Source organism: Capricornis sumatraensis, chromosome 22 (genome assembly GCF_032405125.1).
Source record: "Capricornis sumatraensis isolate serow.1 chromosome 22, serow.2, whole genome shotgun sequence".
In the NCBI taxonomy this organism is placed as follows: domain Eukaryota; kingdom Metazoa; phylum Chordata; class Mammalia; order Artiodactyla; family Bovidae; genus Capricornis; species Capricornis sumatraensis.
In genome coordinates, this window is record NC_091090.1 from 36327470 (window position 1) to 36347994 (window position 20525).

The window sequence follows — 20525 nt, forward strand, 5'->3', positions numbered from 1 at the left end:
GTCTGAAGTATCAGACTGAGTCAGTATTATTAAATGGAAGTTTTTTGATCCAAACGATTTACCAAAGATGAACTGAGTCAATAAGAGTTTACATGTGCATTAAATTTGGTTTAAGTTTTGGAAAGTTTCTAATCCTCAAATTTTGTTACAAAAAAAGAAAAATGCAACTATTACTGACTAAAAGAAAAGCTCTGTCCCTCCAAACGCCTGCGTAGGTCTAACAGAGAGGCTTGCTGTCCTTCCAGATAAATTGTCACTGAAGCAAAACTGAGAGAGGAGAAATGTGAGCCCCCTCTCTTTCAACACTACCCATTGTGTTTAAATTCACAAGTTGGAAAGTTAAACGCCTACCTTCCTCTTTAAGAAAATATGAAAGTTGTTGCTAGAAAATAGAATTCATTGCCCTCAGACTTGAAGTGTTATCTGTGTTCAGCTTCAACCGGATCTGCAGCCCCCTTCCAAAAAAAAAAAGAGAGAGAGAATTCTTTCTTGTCAGTGGTGAAAATCACCCCACCTGGAATGCACTTTTCAAAAGGTTCTCGAAGCCTATTCATATGAATGAAGCTGCTTTCTCAAGGGCAGAGGCGGAAGCTGCCCTCTTGGGGCGCTTAGGCAACCTGGGGAAGGGAAACCGCCTCTGGGGCCAGTGAGGCTGCCGGGGCTACGTGCAGGCTGCAACGCTGACCGCCATCTCCAAGATGCAGTACCTGGACCCCGAGGAGCTGCTGATGGATGAAGAGGATGATGTTTTTGGTGAAGGTAAACATGTCTTTCTGGCAGGAGCCTTTCTGATCGACTGCTTAGCTCTGACACTGTTGGAAACTTTGAGACAACTTGGGTAAGGAACTGGAGGACTTTGACAGCATCCCAGATGGGATGATACCCCAGGAGTGCAGCGCAAAACTGGGACAAAGGAATTTAATGGGTCTTTCAAATGCCTTTTTTTTTTTTCTTGGAAACTGATGAAAGGTTCAGTTTAGGGTAAAAAATAGTGCTGATATCCCTTTGTCCCTCTTCTATGCTCTCTTGTCTAACAGCTAAGGGAAGGAAGTCTGTCTCCCTGCTCAGCACACAGCAGGAGTGGTTGGACTGATGGGAATGTTCTCCACGGTGCCACGCTGCTTAGCTCTGCACTACACCCGGCTGCCTCCGTTCTCTCTCTGCCTTTGGATCTTTCCCTCTCTCACTCTTCCTGGCACCCTGGCACCCCAGATCTGTCAGTTGCCTCTCCCTTTCCCTCTCCTTCTAGGCTGGGAGGTGGCAGCCTTACTAGGTTCTGACATCCACTACACTGCCTGGGTTTCCCTAGGTAGACCTATGTGGTGGAATTTGACATTAAAGGTTGCAAATTGAAGTGGCTAACCTTGTAATCTACAGATTCCTTGTTCAACTGCTGCTTATAAGATTGGGCTGCAGGCAAGAGCTTTTAAAGAATTTGGAACTGTCAAATTAATGGTTATCTGGATTCAGGGACCTCATAAATTCATTTTTATTCACAAGAACCATATCTGGTATTACCCTATCAAGTAATTTTTTTAAAGGAGCTCTGGTAAAATTTTTTGCAGTTACCCAAGTAGTTCAAGTTTATTGAAGACAAATGAAAGAGTATAGCACAGTGATCTAATCATCTAGGATGCAACCATTATTGATGTCTGTCTTTACATTACTTTGTTGTAGCCTCAGAAATATTTAAAACCATATATATTTTTTTTAATCACAATTTAAGACAGCTTAAAGAATATCTCCCCGAACTTTGTTGCTGTTTGCCACGTTCTCAGACTGTTGCTTTACTTGGATGACAGGTAGAGCCACTCTGACTTGAAGCTTGCTCTCAGGCTCCATTCCTCAGGTTTCACTTCTACTTACAGATGTTTTCTCTGTGTATACATACTTAGATATTTACCCCCTTCAGGAATTAGAACATGTTTACAACTAGGAAGATAAGCCTAAATGGGATGATTTGGTAGTTATCTACCCAACCTTCAAAACACCAAGCCACAATTTCTCCTTTGCCTCAAAGGGAGATGGTAAAGAGTCTTCCTACAATGCGAGAGACCTGGGTTCGATCCCTGGGTCGGGAAGGTCCCCTGGAGAAGACAATGGCAACCCACTCCAGTATTCTTGCCTGGAAAATCCCATGGACGGAGGAGCCTGGTAGGCTACAGTTCATGGGGTTGCAAAGAGTCGGACACGACTGAGCGACTTCACTACTCGTGTCCGACTCTTTGCAGTAGTGAAGTCGCTCAGTCGTGTCCGACTCTTTGCGACCCATGGACTGTAGCCCACCAAGCTCCTCCGTCCATGGGATTCTCCAGGCAAGAATACTAGAGTGGGTTGCCATTTCCTTCTACAGGGGATCTTCCCGACCCGTGGATCGAACCGAGGTCTCCCACATTGCAGGCAGACGCTTTAACCTCTGCACCACCAGGGAAGCTACTACTACTACAGTGCTGAAGAGCGCCACCTATAGACAGATGCAACCACTGCACTATAAATTACTAAAGCCACCTGACTCATTTGAAAAGATCCTGATGCTGGGAAAGATTGAAAGCGGGAGGAGAAGCGGATGACAGAGGATGAGATGGCTGGATGTCATCACCGACTCAATGGACATGAGCTTACTCCTGGAGTAAGCTCCGGGAGTTGGTGATGGACAGGGAAGCTTGGCATGCTGCAGTCCATGGGATCACAAAGAGTCGGACACCACTGAGTGATTGAACTGAACTGATAGATTAAGTGGCCCCTCTCCGAAGGGCTTCCCAGGTGGCACAGTGGTAAAGAATCTGCCAACCAGTATAGGAGAGGCAAGAGACAAGCGTTCAATCCCTGAGTTGGGAAGAGCCCCTGAAGTAGGAAATGGCAACCAATTCCAGTATTCTTGCCTGAAAAATTCCATGAACAGAGGAGCCTGGCAGGCTACAGTCCATGCAGTCACAAAGAGTCAGACACAACTGAGCATGTGAGCACTCTGAAAATTAAGACCTCAACGAAGCAGGAGTTGAGGAGCCTGTAAGATCTTTCTCCTGAGCAGTCATGATTATCAAGGTGATGATTTCAACCTCAACAGGCACTGTAAAGAGTCAAGTTGGGAGTCAGACAAGATTCCGATTCAAACTCTCATTTTGCTTCTTATTACCTATGTGGCTTAAACAAGGTAATTGCTAAACTAAACCTCTGTTTCCTCAGTGGGGAGATGGAACAATAATAGCTATTGGGTTGTACAGATTACCTTCATAATAGATTCATAATATTTGCATGGTGCTTCACAGGCGATATACTTTATACTTTTCCAGACTGATTTTCTCATTTAACTTAATCTCTGCAGATTAGAGAGAGAATCCTTACAATTCCTGTATCTAGCATATTTTTATCCAGCTTTTGGAGTCATGGATCATGTTTGCCTAGCTTGTCTGGGTAGTTCCTTCATTTTAAGTAAGCTCCCTGCAGAATATTAGTCAAGAGCTTCGTCTCCAGACCTACACTGCCTGAGCTCTGCCACTTAATTTACTCTGTGATTTTAAGCTGGTTACTCCACCTCTCTGTGTCTCAGTTTACTCACGGTAAAGTGGACTACAAACTTCCTAGGGTGGTATATGGATTAAATATTATTAATATTTAAGAAGGTGCTAAGCACTCAGTTCAGTTCAGTTCAGTCGCTCAGTCGTGTCCGACTCTTTGCGACCCCATGAATCGCAGCACGCCAGGCCTCCCTGTCCATCACCAACTCCCAGAGTTCACTCAGACTCACATCCATCGAGTCAGTGATGCCATCCAGCCATCTCATTCTCTGTCATTCCCTTCTCCTCCTGCCCCCAATCCCTCCCAGCAACAGGGTCTTTTCCAATAAGTCAACTCTAATTCACAAAAATGGGTTCCTAGAATAGGTCAGAAAGTGATGTATAAAAGGAATTCTATACAGAGTTTTTTTCCATGTCTGGTTAACGTAGTGTCTGATTAGCCCTTCACGTTCTTCTGTGCATGGAATTCCCCAGGCAAGAATACTGGAGTGGGTTGCCATTCCCTTTTCCAAGTATATTCAAAATAGGACTTATCACAGAAAAATTGGTTTATAAACCTCTTTTCAGAGGTATGATAGGGTGGAAGCACCAATAGACAAGGGATTAGAAGCCTGGATTATAATCCTGCTCCTGCTGTTTTGCAGATGTAGGAGCTTAGGCAAGTCACTTAACCTTGTTGAGCCTCATTTTTCACCTACAGTAAAAGAGTTGATTACATATTCTCTTGGATCTCATTTGAAAAGCTCCAGCATTCTATTACATCATCTTTTCTGCACAGTGGCATCTACCTAGAGGAATTCAAGCTGCTTTGAGGCTTCTTCCATGCTTTTGGCTCACTTAAACATGCCTAAGAAAGCAGAAAGCTTTTGGTCCAATCAGTTTCCTCTAACATAAAGGAAGGAAGAGGCCTAGAAGCTTGTTACTAAGGCAACTGTATTTCCTTGTAATGGATACACTTTTAAAGGACCCTTTCCCCCTAAAGAAACACACATTTAGGATTTTGGTCCATTTGGTTGAAAGTATATATAATTCATTTAGATTTATGGACCACAGAAAGATCTGGGAAGAAAAAAACGTGAGTTGTGCTCACAATATGTTTTTAACTGCTTTTCTGAGATCCTGTTTGCTTCAGCTTTTGTTTTCTGTGGTTAAAGAAAATGTTAAAGTTCACGTAATTAAGAACCATTGGTGTGTAACTTTGCTCTTGTTCTAGGAAAGAGTTGCATATGGTTAGTGAGAAAGAAAGAAGCAGTCACCCACCTACCCACCAGAAACCTCAGTATTTGTTTCTCTCTCTCCTTCCCTCTTTATCTCTCTCTCTTACACACACACACACACACTCACACACAGGTTGGCTTTCCAACCATCATCATGCTATTTAGAAAATGGTTCCAATCAGGTAGGCTGTGTTCTTTGCTGGGAGAATGATTGATTTGATTACCATGCTATTGAAAAACCAATAATTGGAATTAGAGAGCTCCTTTCTCATTATTGTTTCAAGCATATCAAATTAAAGAGGGCTTTCATCTGTTTTGTCACTGTGCCTTCTTGACAGGCAGTCTGGTGTATGTTAGTAGAAAGAACTGGATGGATAATAATAGTAGTGATAACTGTAACAATTATGATGGTGATAATAATAATAGAAAAAAAAGTGTTGTGCACAGTGGAGGCCCTTGGCCGGCTTTCAAGGACAGAACAGGATTCGTGTGTGGGAATAAGCAGTTCTTCAGGTGGTGGTCTACCAGTAGCTCAGCAGCCAAAATTACTCCTCGGCACAAGTCAAAGTTGCAGTTCTTCTTTCCTTAGAACCACAAGCTTTCCCTGCCTTTGTTTTCACCCCTCTGTTGTCAAGTGCAGTGATGAGAATAATAAAACCACCACCAGTTCACAGTCATCTGTGCAAAGTATTTCTCCGACTTATATATTTCCTGAACACTTACATGCCTGTTAGGATCTTGCTTCTGGAAAGACCACTGGAACCTGCAGTGTGTTTGCCAGACCTGCAAATGTTCTGGTACAGTGAAGCACAGCACAGAATTACAGTGTCTAGGGAGGTTGTATCAAACTCTCCAAAAGAGAATGCTTCCAGATGGAGATAGACTGGCAGAAGGGAGTCCACTAGACAGATAGCTGCTTGTCGGTCTTAAAGAGATCAAGAGATGCTTGGGGAAAAAAATGCTACACAGTTTTGAACCAAAGCTCTCTCCTTTCCTCAAGCCAATTAAGCCAACATTTTTTCCCCCTTTCAAAAGTAACTTCAAAAAAGTTTGTCAAAAAGAGAATTCTAAGTAGAATAGATGCCCACTTTGTCTTTCTTTGTAAACTGCTTATGAAGCCAAAGTAGATTTTTTTTTTTTTAATAAGTTAACAGTTATGCAACCTGTTGTAATCTGGCATGTTTTGATATTGTTTACTGAATTACATTTTCCCTTTCCAAAATTGAAAGAAGAAAAGGAAGAAGGAAAGAAGAAAGGAAGGAAGAAGAGATTAAATAAGTTTATGTACAAAACCAATAGATTCTGAAAGTTCAGGCTGGTTTAGTCAAACCCTTTATGGGGAAAGTGTTGATAAAGAGAACATAAAGTGTATGTGCCTTGGCTAAACAGAGTTAGACTTTTTTGTTTGATTATGCCACATTTCATAGTTATAAATATAATAATTGTAATTTGGCTGCATTAGTCCTTTTTCAAAAATACTCGTATCTGGGGTTCTCAAATGAAACCCAAGTAAGGGATTGAAGAAGGAGCAGAAAGAGTCTACCGTACTTTCCTGGGCTGAAAAAAGTTGATCATTCTTTGCTTTTGCAGTTTGCTAGATCACTTGGATCAATTTCCATTCTCGGACTCCTGGAGAAATGCTTCAGTTGGAAGTCGTTTTCCCTACTTTATTTGTCACAGAGGCCGGAGCAGACACAGACCTCCCCACAATTATTCATGCCTGTGTGACCTATGCCTTGGATTACTACAAAACATTCCCTTCCCAGAGATGTCTAGGAAGCTTGCTTTGGCTGGTGCCAAAGAGATGGTGTCATTTCAGGGGCACAAACTAAAATAGCACATTGCACTAAAGCGATGCAGGCTGTCTTAGCCACCAGTCCCCCCCTTGATTTACGGCCCCTAGTGACCTCTGGGTGACCTACTTAGATCAGGCCAAAGCCAAAAAGGGGCCCAGTATCACAAATAAAGTACTTAAAATGCTCATTTAATAATTTTATGAGCAGCCAGTAAAGTCTTTTCAGGAACGGTATGAGATAGCCTCGAGTATATCTTCTATAGGACTTGAGTTGAAATACAAATATATGCATAACCACTGTTTGTGTGGGGGGGAAAAGTTAAAAAAAGAAAAAAGAAATGTGTACTTGTTATGACCAAAGCAGTGAAATAAATTGGGAGAATTGCCCTTGCTCCTTGATAAGAATTACTTCACTCCTGAAGTCGACATATTTTTTATAAAGAGATGTGATATATCCAGTTACCTATGCCTCACATGTTTTCCTGTGCTTAGCAAATATCGGCTCATTCCACTTCTCATTTATTTTTAGATGGCTAAGTTTTGTCTATGAATTGTTTACCAAAGAGTGGTGACATTGAATGAAAAGGTTTGCAATTCAGTTGGTTTTAGAAGAAATTTTAAAGACCGAAAAGTATTAGTTGAATCAAGTTGAAATTATTTCAAGTACCTGAAGGACAGGGAAGAAGGAAAAATAATAGTGACTGGTCCCAGCAAGCAAAAATAGAGGGAAGAAAATGAAAATACCCCACTGCAGGGGCTGGTAGGGTATTGAACATGCATGTACTTCCTTGACAGAATGTTCCAGGCTGCATTGGAGTTGGAGGCTGGTTTCTGGGGAGCTGAAATGTGGATGTGCCTGACTGACCAGAAGGGTCATGATTCCATAGCATGTGTACGATCCATAGTGAAGGGATTTGGCAAGAATCTGAAGTGTTTGATCCCTGTTGATAGACAAACCAGGTCATAAGCTGAAAAACCACTGCACTTTGTGCTGTGTAGACAAAGCCTATCTCATCACTTAGCAAGAATTTCCCTTCAAGAAAAATAGAACAATTTACTTGATCACTTTTAGATATTTTTAAGAGAAATATTTTGACATATATGCTGGGATAACGATCACAAAGCAGGTATAATGGCCAGTTTCACTCCAGAAGGCAAATTCATGATAATTTATACTATCATCATTCTTTCACGTGTGGACTTTCCATAGCTTACACTTTTCATGCCTTAACCTGCTAAACAGAGGCTTCAGGCAGAAGACATTTAAGATCAGTTATGGATACAAAGTAAAAGTTTTAGGTGTTAAACTGTGAAAGTAAGGAAAATGTGAACTTTTGGCAGGGTGACTTGTCTATTTTCCCAACTGTTGTTCATTTGCTAAGTTGTATCTGACCCTTTGCAACCCCATGAACTGCAGCACACCAGGCTCCCCTGTCCATCACTAACTCCCAGAGCTTGCTCAAACTCATGTCCATTGAGTCGCTGATACCATCCAACCATCTTATCCTCTGTCACCCTCTTCTCCTCATGCCCTAATCATTCCCAGCATCAGGGTCTTTTCTAATGAGTTGGCTCTTCTCATCAGGCAGCCAAAATATTGGAGCTTCAGCTTCAGCATCAGTCCTTCCAATAAATATTCAGGATTGATTTCCTTTAGGATTGACTGGTTTGATCTCCTTATTGTCCTAGGGACTCTCAAGAGTCCTCTCCAGCATCACAATTCAAAAGCATTAATTCTTTGGCCTTCAGCCTTCTTTATGGTCTCACATCTGTTCAAGATTACTAGAAAAACCATTTGTTGTTTAGTGATTCAGCTGTGTCCAACTCTTTGTGACCCCATGGACTGCAGCACACCAATCTTCCCTGTCCTTTACTATCTCCCAGAGCTTGCTGAAACTCATGTTCATTGAGTCAGTGATGCCATCCAGCCATCTAACTTTGACTATATGGACCTTTGTCAGCAAAGTAATATGCTGTCTAGGTTTGTCATAGCTATTCTTCCCAGGAGCGAAAGTCTTTTAATTTTGTGGCTGCAGTCACCATCTGCAGTGATTTTGGAGCCCAAGAAAATAAAGTCTGTCACTGTTTCCATTGTTTCCCCATCTATTTGCCATGAAGTGAATGGGACTGGATGCCATGAACTTAGTTTTCTGAATGTTAAGTTTAAGCCAGTTTTGCTACTTTCCTCTTCCACTCTCATCAAGAGGCTTTTTATTTCCTCTTCACTTTCTGCCATAAGGGTGATGTCATCTGACTATCTGAGGGTGTTGATATTTCTCCCAGCAATCTTGATTCCAGTTTGTGATTCATCCAGCCCTGAATTTCACATGATGTACTCTGCATATAAATTAAATAAACAGGGTGACAATATACAGCCTTGACATAGTCCTTTCCCAATTTTGAACCAGTTCCAACTGAGGGAGAGAGAAAACACTGGGTCAAGCTTTGTAAAGACTGTCATTAATAGATAACCTGGTAAACACAGAAAAGATCTTCTGCTGTATTAGGAGGCTTAACCCTGTGAAATAATTATTTCTAAATAAAATAAAGAGAAGAAAGAACAAGTTGCTGCTTTCTGGAAAGTGACGAAGTTGCGGTGTCATCTTTTCACTGCAGATCTTTCCTTCTTAGTCTTTGGATCATTGGTTAAAAGTTTAAATATTTGTACTATACAACTCAAACAGCGACAGGAGAACACCAGCTGGTCTCTTCTGCCTCTTGACGTCATTCTAAAGTGTCCATTCAGTGTAAGAAATAATGAGCTGAGAAACAGGAAGAAAATAATTCGACTTTCAGATCACAGATTGAGTCAGCTGGCTGAGCAGTTGAAGATAATTTTTTTTCTATCTAAATTAGCATTTGGGAAACTCTGAGAGGGAGCAAGTATGAAAGCATGTTCTGTGGTGGGATTTTCTTTGCTATTTATAACAGCGCCATGAACTGATAGAATGGCGTTTGAAAAAAAGTGTGTCAAAGAATCAAATACGCAGATACAATTTGTAGAAGGCACCTTTTACCACTTTTAGATAAATTATAACTTCTGGTTTACATGCCAAAGGTTATCAAGAAGAGACATTTCTCAGCCCCCTATTAATCTTCATTAGCATCTCTAAAGACTAAACAATCAATGATAATTTAGAGTCTTAATGTAAAGCAGGATAAAAAGCTTTTTCAGGAAACATTGCTGTTTTGAATGGTCCGTGCTCTACAGTCTGAGTAAAAACCATATGCTTGCTCTGCACACAGTTTCCATAGGAGGACACAGGGCTGTATTGAGTGCTTCACATGCAAAAATTCTAGAGCCACCCATGTTTAATAAATCTTTGATGATTTTTTTTTAACCACTCAGATTTCCAAACTGAGAGAAGGTAGCAGGGCTGAAAGAACCAAATATCTGTACTCAAAACACCTAAGTCAATCTAATAGCAGTTTGACTTTAGGCAAGCTACCTAACCCCTCAGAGGTTTCACTTCCCTTCTTCCACTTGGAGATGATGATAATTATAGTGATGATGATGGGGGATGGTGGTCACCTGCCCCCCAAATCGCTTAATATTAATGGAGATAATGTCTGAGACCATGGGAAACCAGTAAGGGCTTCCTGGTTAGTTACATTACTAATTTAATGTCAGTTGGTTTTTCATTGTGATTTTCATAGCTGTCCCACTCTCCCGAGTCTATACAATCTCCCTCTTCTACTCTTGGCGTGTGATCAACAAAGACACTAGCTGATGAGAGCAGAGCTATGGAGACTGCTCACGACAAATGCTTCCCTGGGAATAGAAAGGTGCGTCTGGCTTATGAATTAACAAGCCTGACTGCTTGCTATCTGACCTCCACCATGTGACCAAGGCAGGGCTCAGAATAACCCCATCATACAGAATAAGTACATGATTTCCTACCTTTTTTTATTTTTGGTGGGAGGGACTAACCAATCTGGTCTCCCTCTAAAAATTCTTAGAGTTTTAAAATAAGCTATGGCAGTTTTCTTGTAGAGAGAGTCCCCTTTGCCTCCCTCAGGAATGCAGGAGGTGAAGAATCATATCTTCAACATTATCTTTACAATACACAGGCCCTTTCTCCAGGGTAAATATTTACCTGCAGTAAACATACCCCAGTTACTGCCTCCCCATCACTTTACAGAGTACTTTTTAAAAAGTAACTTGATAAAGGCTGGGCTTTCTATATTTGTTAAACTGTTTCTAATTTAAAGATGACACTTACTGAAACTTGCATTATGTATATGTTAAGAGCATTTTAGGATGGTAATTAAGATTCTAAATGAAGCCTCTACAACATTTCCTCTAGTGGTGTTTTGCTTTGTTTTTACTTCCATTGCTGTTTAAAGATATTTTTCAGTGGTAAAACCTCCTGGAGAAAAGCATAGTCATCTGTTTGCATATAAATTAACCGCATGCTCAGTCATGTCCGATTCTTTGCGACCCCATGGACTGTAGCCCACCAGGCTCCTTCTATCCATAGGATTTTCCAGGCAAGAGTACTGGAGTGGTTTTCCATTTCCTCCTCGAGGGGAACTTCCTGACCCAGGAATTGAACTCTCGTCTCCTGTGTCTCCTGTGAATTCTTTACCACTGAGCCACCTGGGAAGCCCATGTGTTTACAGAAAGACAAACATTAGTTCAATTGTTTAATATTAATAATTATACTTCATGGAATAGAAAGTACATTAATAGGATCTACCCACTGTGAATTAATCACCAAATCTTTATTGAGTACCACTCAGAAAGAGTTAGGACAAGGGGACAGGACTGGTCAAGCTGGAAATGGCCCCAGCTATAGGAGGGCAGACTGAAAAACGGTCAGCCCAGATCCTCCCCACTCCTGCAAAGACAACCGCTGGTGGCTCAAAAGCATTGTCTTCTGTTTGAGAAAAGGCAACATATCTTGTCATTTATGTTATGAACTACAGTGCAGAAGACAGGAAGAGCCCTGCATGTCTTCCTAACATCAATGATACACCCAAAAGGTGGATGTTTATGCCTTTATAAGCTACTGGGCAACGTTGAAAACTGCACATAGCAAGTCAGTAGCTCATTACCCACCCCTTGACCTGAGCAGGAGTTGGCAAACCATGGCCTGCAGGCCAGACACAGCCCACTGCCTGTTTCTGCCCAGCCTGCAAGATGGCAATGGTTTTTACAGACGAGCGTTTGTAATCAGTTTGATAATCAGGAACATTGACTTTCAACTCCAGTTAAGCAAGATATTATCACTAAGAAAAAGAATTCCATTCTTCTCCTTAGTAGACTGTGTGTGTTAGTCACTCAGTTGTGTCTAACTCTTTGCAACCATATGAACTATAACCCCCAGGCTCCTCTGTCCATGGAATTTTCCAGACAAGAATATTGGAGTGGATTGCCATTCCCTTCTCCAGGGGATCATCCTGACCCAGGGATTGAACCTGGGTCTCTTGCATTGCAGGCAGATTCTTTACCATCTGAGCCACCAGGGAAGTCCCTTAGTGGACTGGTATTACCATAAGTGCTCAATTATTACACAAAGTGCTCAATTATTATACTTTGAATTTTGCCCATATAAAATGTGAGATTTGGTTTCCTCTCTTGTTGTATGTATGTAAACAATTTCCTCATTTTTTACATCTTGGCTCCCAAAGCCTAAAATATTTACTTTCTGACTCTTTACAGAAAAAGCCTGCTGACCACTGGTTTAAGTCATCAGGTTCCATCATTTTGCCTCTTGAGGTCATTGAGAGTTTCTTAACCATTTCTCCCACCAGCTCTTCCCCTTTTCATGTCTGCTGAGAAAGTTCTATCATTTTTAAATCCCTTTTAAGAGGAGATTTGTTCCCTCTTAAATATTCTTTTTATGAGAACACATGTCCCTCAAATTACATTGCTGCTGTAACATCAGCTGGTAGGATGATGAAAATTTGATAGTTTACGACAAAACCAAAGACAGGAAATGCAGGGTGGGAGAGGGTAGAAACAGTAGCATCCTTCAAGTAAGGAGAGAGACAGAGGAGGACTAAGGGCCTATTCTCCGTTAGGTGAAAGAAGGTAACAGTCAGGAGGCGTCCCCGGCCCCCCGACTTACACCGCTGCATCACATCAAGGCACTGTCCTCTTCATCTGACTCTTAGGGTTTTTCATCCCTGAGATCTGAAATCCTTGGACCTCCTTGTAAGAGATGGTTGATGCACAAACATGATCAGTGCCATCTTCTTGGCTCTTCCACACATGTCAGCCCAAGTCTCCCAATTCATCAAGGAGTGATAGTGTCACCCTGGGGCATCATTCAAAGAAACCACAAATTGGAAATATAACCCCCTTTACATTAGGAGATTAGATGGGATTAGCAACTTTAATCATCCTCAAAACAGTGCTGGCTCTTGCCCACTGCCCTCTTCTGTAAGGCAGATCTGCCGGTGTCCACACAGCCTGCATGTTAATTTGAGGACAAGGAAGCCTTTTCAAAACAGGCATAAAAGAGAGAGTGAAAAACACCACCCCACACACCCTTGCACGTTTGGTAGGCCACTTGGTTCCTAGTTGCTAAGCATTGAGAGGAGCTGGAATGTTCAGCACTATTAGACATCTCTGAGCAGTTCTAACTTGCTGGAGGGGAAAAATATATTACTGTTAAAAAGAGTTTGGGGGCCATTATGCACTGTCAATGAGACTGTAAAATGGTGCAGCCACTATGGAACGCAAGTGTAATTCCTCAGAAAATTACAAGTAGAGTTAATATATGATCTAGCAATTCCACCTCTGGCCTTTTACCCAAAAGAACTGAGAGCAAGGTCTTGAGGAGATAGTTGTACATCCACGTTCATAGCCCCATTATCCACAATAGTCGAAAGGTAGAACAACACAACTGTCCATCAGCAGATAAATGGGTCAACAAAATACGGTATGTACATACAATGGAATACTATTCAGCCTTAAAAAGGAAGGGAATTCTGACATGCTCTAACCTGGATGAACCTTGGGGACATTAAGCTTGGTGAAATAAGCTGGTCACAAAAAGACAAATCACTATATAATCATGAATATGAGGTGTCTAGAGTTGTCAAATTCATAGACAAAGAATGGCATGTTGATTGTCAGGGGGTGGAAAATAATAAATAAAATTAAAATAGAGGTGGCAGGGAGGAAGTGGGAAGTTGTGGTTTAATGAGTATAGCTTCAGCTTTATAAGATGAAGAGTCCTGGAGAGTGGTTACACAGCAATGTGAATGAACTGAACACTACTAAACTATACACTTAAAAATGATTAAGATGGCAAATCTTACATCACACACATTAGATTTACATATATATATATCCACATTAAAAAAAAATTAGGAATAGTTATACCAAGAAACAGGAAAGAACAGGCAGTTCCTGAAAGTCTGCAAAATGGTTGCTTTTTCTTGAGCTATGTAAACTTAACAGCAGGGAACTGAATTCTCATGTGAGATAGAAATGGTTCCAGGGAGCTGACTCTGGGCATATCTGACACAATCTTAAAAGGACTGTTTTCTCCACAACAGGATGTTTAAGAGTTAGATCTGGGAATTTTTCCTACCAATGTCTGCCTAGTTGGAAATCAGTTTTAGAATCTCTGAATAAATATTTTGAGATTAGTGCTTACTGAAGCTCTTCTAAAAAAAGAGTAGCATAATTAGCAGAGGCACCCCCGTCAGGAGCTTATGAACTATATAGGGACAGAAGATGGATTATTTTTTCATTCATTAAAGACTATCCGCTGATAGTCTACCATGGGCCAGATTCAGCTCTATTCAGCTCTTGGATCAGCAGTGACTATGACAAAGCCCCAGCCCTGGTGAAGTTCTGCTGGTGGTAGAGGGAGCCAGACAGTAAACAAACAAGTAAAAACACGATGTGTCAGATGGAGAGAAGTGTTATGGAGTAAAAGTAAGTGCAGGATGAGAAGAGTAGAGCGTGGTGGTCAGAGAAGGCTATGCTGGCAAATGCCCAGAGGCTTCAAGGGACTGCAGGGTTGGCCTGGATATCAGAAGGGGAAGGTTCCAGCAAGAGTCAGAAGGCCAGTGTGGCTGCAGCACAACATGAGCAAGACTGAGAGCAGTAGAAGATTTGATCCAAGAGGTTCCTGGGGGCTGTGTTAGGGGGATGGACCCAGCTCTTGTACAGCCTTACAGGCCACTGTAAGCATTTGGGTTTTAGCTCTATGGGAGATGCGGAACCACTGGTGAAGGTTGAGCAGAGTGACATAATCTGGTTTGCCTCTCAAAAGCATTATCTGACGACTGTCTAGAAAATAAAAATGGCATAAAGGGCAAAAGCAGGGGAGCCAGTTAGGGGAAGATGGCAACAGTCCAGAAGAGAATTGGTGGGGGCTTACCAGGCCTGATAGTGATTGAATTCTGGAGGTGAGGGGGAAAAGGCACTAAGGAGAACTCCAAGACTCTGATCCAGGCTTCTGGAAGGATGGGCTGCTCTTCATTGAGGTGAGGAAGGCTGCTGGAGAAGTAGGCTTGGGGTGGAGGCAGTATTGCCCTGATGGGGAAGTAGGAATCCACTTGGGGATAGTTGAGCTATAAACAGGGAATGACTTCATAAAGTTCCTCTCCAAGTACCCAGCATAGTGGGCACTAGGAAATATCTGTTGAAATGTTGATGATAAAGCGGCATATACATAAGTGAGAATTATTTATAGATTTATCTCCAGTTTATGGAGATTGGGCTGTATCACCTGCATGGGCTGTTCCATAAAGCTAGGAGAATGCAATATAAACTGTGCACAAACACTTAAGGGAAATTAAAGGAAAGATGGGGGGGAGGGAGGGTCATCTGGACAGGCTTCTTGCAGGTGAATATTTGGAGGAGAGGGCTTCATATCTTTGGGAGCACTGCTGTGAGATACAGAATGGCGATGGAAATGCGTCTGTGAACTCCCCTTCTTCACGTGGCCTGCCTGCGTTCGGTGCTAGGTTCACCATGTTCAGATACGTTCATTTCTTACCCTTTTGCTCCAAGGCTGTACATCCGTAGCATCTCAGCTGAAAGAGATCTCTTTAGAGGTTTTTGTACGTATTCTCCTAATAGGAGATAGGCTAGGGTCAATCCCATTGCTAAACTCCCTGCCTTTCTCCCCCTTCCCCAAGGAGATTATCAGTCTCTGTCAGTCACATATCCATTTAACAGTCAAGAGCCAGCAATCAGCACATTCGCTCGTATTTTATCTCAAGCCCCAAAGAGCTGTGTCTTCAATCACTTCTCTTTATTCTAATCCTAGAGGAAAATTGTTCTTCCTCCTGAAAGATAGTCTTTTGTATCCTTGAAAACCATTAAAAGAACATATTCACATGCCAGTAATTCCCCAGACCCTGCAATAGCCAGTCAAATGTTTGTATTCCACCACCAGGCACTTGAGTTGACTAGTATATCTATGCTGACAAGAGGCCAAGTGTATTCTAAGTACTGAAGAGACCCGAATGTCTGCAAATTAGGATCTGAAACGCAGGGACGCACGCCCCACAGCTGTTGAACTTGAATTACTCTTTGAATGCGGCACCCAGGGCTGAGAGGCACTTCTCAGAGAGGCCTGTGCGCATTCGTTCTTCTAAACCCTGCTGGTGCCCAGAGCTTACATCCTCATTTGGACTTTACAGCCGTCTTGGGTACAGGGAGCAGACAAGAACAGGTGTTCAGATTTATATTCCTCAAGCAGCCCCTTGAGGCTTATTGAGGACAGGTCAGTGAAGGAAGAGGCTGAAACGAAGCCTTCCACCCCCAGAGTTCTCGTGCCTGCCAGCAGACAGCTGTTCCAGCCGCTTCCTGCTGTCGCTCATGAAAGCATAACTGCGATTCAATGAAAAATAATAGAGGGTTGCTTGGAGCAGCCCCTTACTTTGGAGATTGGCTGAAACCAAGGCACTTGGATGTGTTGCCATCACTGTGAAATTTTCACCTCTAGCAGCCTGAGCAAGAATGACCTATTTTGAATGTGACAGCCCATGACACTTCGGCGGCGTGAATAATTTAATAGGTGCAAGAGCTCTGTCAACGCTGTGATATTACAGCAGCCCTGCCTTCCTGGCTAATTATGGAGGGTGACGGCGCCCCATCCCATTGTCACAGCTTCTGTGCGAAGCTGCCAGGGACGTGGATTGTGTGTGAGCAGAGAAGAAAAGAGGGGAAATGGGGCCAGGCCTGGTCCCTGCTACCAAAGAAGGCTTTGTGGGTCGAACAAGCCCTGCCGCAAGAGTCAGATTTCCCCTTTCCCATCTGCAAAGCGAAACTGTGCGGGGCCCAGGGGATTGGAGCTTGTATCCAGTATCCCCGATCGATCGGGGAGACGGAGGCTGGGAAAGGGTGATTTAGGAAGGAAAAGAGGCACTGGACGCCGAAGCTAGCAGGGAGAGCTAATGGTTTCCAGGCCTCAGAGAGGAGATACCAGCCTTTTAAATGTGCAGCTGGACTCCCAGCCCCAGGAGCAGGCGTATGAGCTGAGTGCTGCAGAGAAGAGTGAGCAGCTAGGAGGAATCTCATTTGTGGCTTCAGAACCTTTCCCTTGTGTTCTAAGCCATCTTGATCCTCCCTTCAGCTCTCTCTGGCTTTGCTTAAATGATAGCGACAGCCAGTTAACCTCAGAGACCTGTTTCTGATGTGAATTGGGCTCCAGAATAATGTCCATGAAGATGGTGAAGATTAACAAGCAGCGAACAAGTTTTAAGTAAAATGGTTTCTAGGTCCGTAATTCCTCCTAAAATCACCTTTTGACGTTAACAGTCTTGATCTCATGCATTACAGAGGGACCAGCCTTTAGGAAGATTTGTGCATTGCTGGGGGACAGTAAGGAGAAAAGAAATTGAACAGGATTATGTGTAACAACAGATCTTGCCTAAAATTGAAAGAGAAATGAAAAAAATTAAAGGAGTTACATAAAGAAAATATATTTTTAAAAATATGAATGACTGGCTAAAAGCATATTTAAAACTTTTTTTCAATAGTCAATAGGCTGTTATTAATGTTATTAATGTGCATTACTTAGGGGAGTATTAGGAAACGGATGGCTGGCTTATATGAGAATAATTCCAAGAAAGTTTATTTACAAAGAGATGACTTATGGAGGTCTGAATCAGTAGAGTGTCGGGGAACCAGAGGGAAGAATGAAGTGAACACCACCTGGCTCCAAAGGATGGTAGAGGAAGAGGTTTCTAGAACATGCAAGGAGAGAGAACTATATAGAAAGGCTGCCTGGGGTTGAAGGGGAGCAGTCATCTTTTGTGAAAGGGTGATGGTCTCCAGTCACTTCTGCATTCATTCTGCATTATTCTTTTAATGTCTTTGTGCAACAGTATTTGTTAAATTTATACTGCTTACCTTCAGCCTTATTGGGTTCAGAGCTATAGGAATTTGTAAAGTTAACGTTTTACCAAAATGTTTGTCAGTCTAGAGCAGAGGTTCTCAAAATATAGTCTGAGGAGCCCTCAGGTTTCCCAAGACTCTTTCAGGGTGCTTCCCCAAGGCCCTTAACAATTTTTAAAAATACGAGAGGATTTAGGTTATGTTATATAAATAAACATGAGTTTTTTAAATATTGAGGTATAGTTGATATACAATATTATATGTTACAGGTGTACAATATAATGATTCATAATTTTTAAATGTTATGTTTCATTTATAGTTATTAAAAATATTTGCTATATTCCCTGGATTGTATCCTTGTAGCATATTTTATACCTAACAGTTTATACCTTTTAACCATGTTTCCGTCTCCGCTTACCCTCCCCACTGGTAACCATTAGTTTGTTCTCTATATCTGTGAGTCTGCTTCTTTTCCATTATATTCACTAGTTTGTTGTATATTTTAGATTCCACATGTAAGTGATATGCAGTATTTGTCTTTCTCTGTCTGATGTATTTCACTTAGCATAATGCCCTCCAAATTCTATACATATAAACATATATATATGTATATATAAACTATTAAATGGCTGGTCTAGATTACATTATTGTGTAATGGGGCTTGAGATAAAAAAATTGGGAAGTGATTTTTATAAATTAATTATTGCAGAAAATGACCACTCCTTATAATATAATAGTAATATATGAGAAATCCAATCTCAAGTTGCTGGACAGAAGGGGGTTGTTTGCTACATGTAGGACGTATTTTATTTCCTGTCAGCCTTGAACATTTTGCTGACTATCTTTCACCCATGCAACTTCCAGGTCACTTGGTGCAGAAGCTAGAAGTGGGGGTGAAGGAGGGGTTTAAGATTGGATCACTTGCCTGAATGCATAGGTCTGATTTCAGAGCCCCTGAGGCATCCACTCCTGGAACATACTAAAATGCTAAGGGTGTTGGCCCAAGTAGTTTCCCATTGTGCAAGCAGATATGTGTGACAATGGTAAGAAAACAACAGCACGAGATGCCTGCTCCCTTGAGGACCTTATCATCAGAACCAGGCACGGACAGAGGAGGATGGGGTTCTGCTCCCAGCAGTTCCGAGAGCAGCGAGCAAGACTCAGCTGTCATTTGTTACACTGAAACATACTCCTATAGGTCCAGCTCTGATGTCAAAAAATACAGGCTTGTAAACATACTTTTTCCAGGGAATAAGGTGACAGAAGGCAGCAGGGACACTATGTGCTCTTGTTCCAAACATAGTCGATAATTACTGATGATTCTCTACGCTCTTTAATATAGAAGTTACAATGCTATAAGTGGCAGTAAGCATAGTTCCCAACATCAAGGAGTTTAAACTGATGAGGGGATGTGTACCAAATATTTAGGCTGGAAGGAAGGTGTGTGATAGGGTCTTATTCAGGGGACACACAAGGGACTTGAAGAAGGTACAGGCAGAGTGTGGAGGGCCAAGAAGGCATCGGGAAAGGAGGCAGTGTTTGAACCAGGCTTTCTGGCTAGGCAGGGTTTTTGTTTTTTATTTTTATTTTTTTAATTTAAATTTATTTATTTTAACTGGAGGCTAATTACTTTACAATATTGTATTGGTTTTGCCATACATCAACATGAATCCACCACGAGTGTACAGGTGCTCCCCATCCTGAACCCCCTCCCTCCTCCCTCCCCGGGGTTTTAGAGACAAATCTCAGAGGTAAAAGAAAACATGATGGGCAATTCTCAGCAGAAAGTTTACAGGCAGTAGAAATGGCCCGAGCAAAAAGGCAGAAGTAGAAAGTATCAAATGTTAGAGCCCAAGGAAGCTTGGTGATCAAGTGGTTCAAATCCTTCATTTGACAAGTGAGGCCCCTAAGATCACAAGGGTTGAAATTTGTCCCAAGTTTACAACCCACGTGTTTCAATTCAAAGTCCAAACACTTTTTGTAAGGCTGTTTCCCGGACACTGTCATGATAGGAAGAGCCAAGGCTTAGACTGGGTACTATGGAGAGATGGGGATGCAGCTGAAAGGCTTCTGGAAACACACTGTAGTGCCACGAAGGCCAGGCACCTGTTGGGACCTTACCCAGACCCGTGTGTCCCAAAGTACATTCTGAGACAACCGTAGCAGAATCGTCAGCATGCTTTTTCAAATGACTGAATTAAAAAATCAAAATCTGCTTTTTAAACTCCATCCCAGAGTGATTCTTATGCACTCCATAAACTAGAAAAACAGAAATAAAGGAGGGGAGGAGGAAGGAGCGGGTGGGATGTATGGAGAGAGTAACATGAAAGCATATACATTACCATATGTAAAATAGATAGCCAATGGGAATTTGCTGTGTGACTCAAGGAACTCAGACCAGGGCTCTGTAACAACTTGGAGGGGTGGAGCGAGGAGGGAAGTGGGTGGGAGTTTCAAGAGGGAGGGGACATAGGTATACCTATGGCTGATTCATTTTGATTCCTTATCCTTCAATTAAAAATAAATACGTTTAATTATAAAAAACAAATAAAAGGGAATAGAGAAAGATTGGTTATAGCGACAAGTGAAACATTAGTAGAGGTGAGCCAGGGGGGAGGGTAAAGAGTTATAGTAGGAGAGAGGAGTTCTAGCATCTTCCTCTTTCATGGCAGCATTCCCAG

At 42.0% G+C, this 20525-nt stretch overlaps 1 protein-coding gene across 1 annotated transcript in view; it reads left to right on the top strand.

The window, feature by feature from the left end:
- Positions 1-660: 660 nt before the first annotated feature.
- The window catches only part of RIPOR2 (RHO family interacting cell polarization regulator 2), a 107094-nt gene continuing 87229 nt past the window's right edge, over positions 661-20525 (top strand). The window contains exon 1 of the mRNA XM_068960628.1: positions 661-759. Within this exon, the coding sequence (XP_068816729.1) occupies positions 699-759 (61 nt within the window). The 5' untranslated portion in view covers positions 661-698. The remainder of the gene's footprint in view (positions 760-20525) is intronic.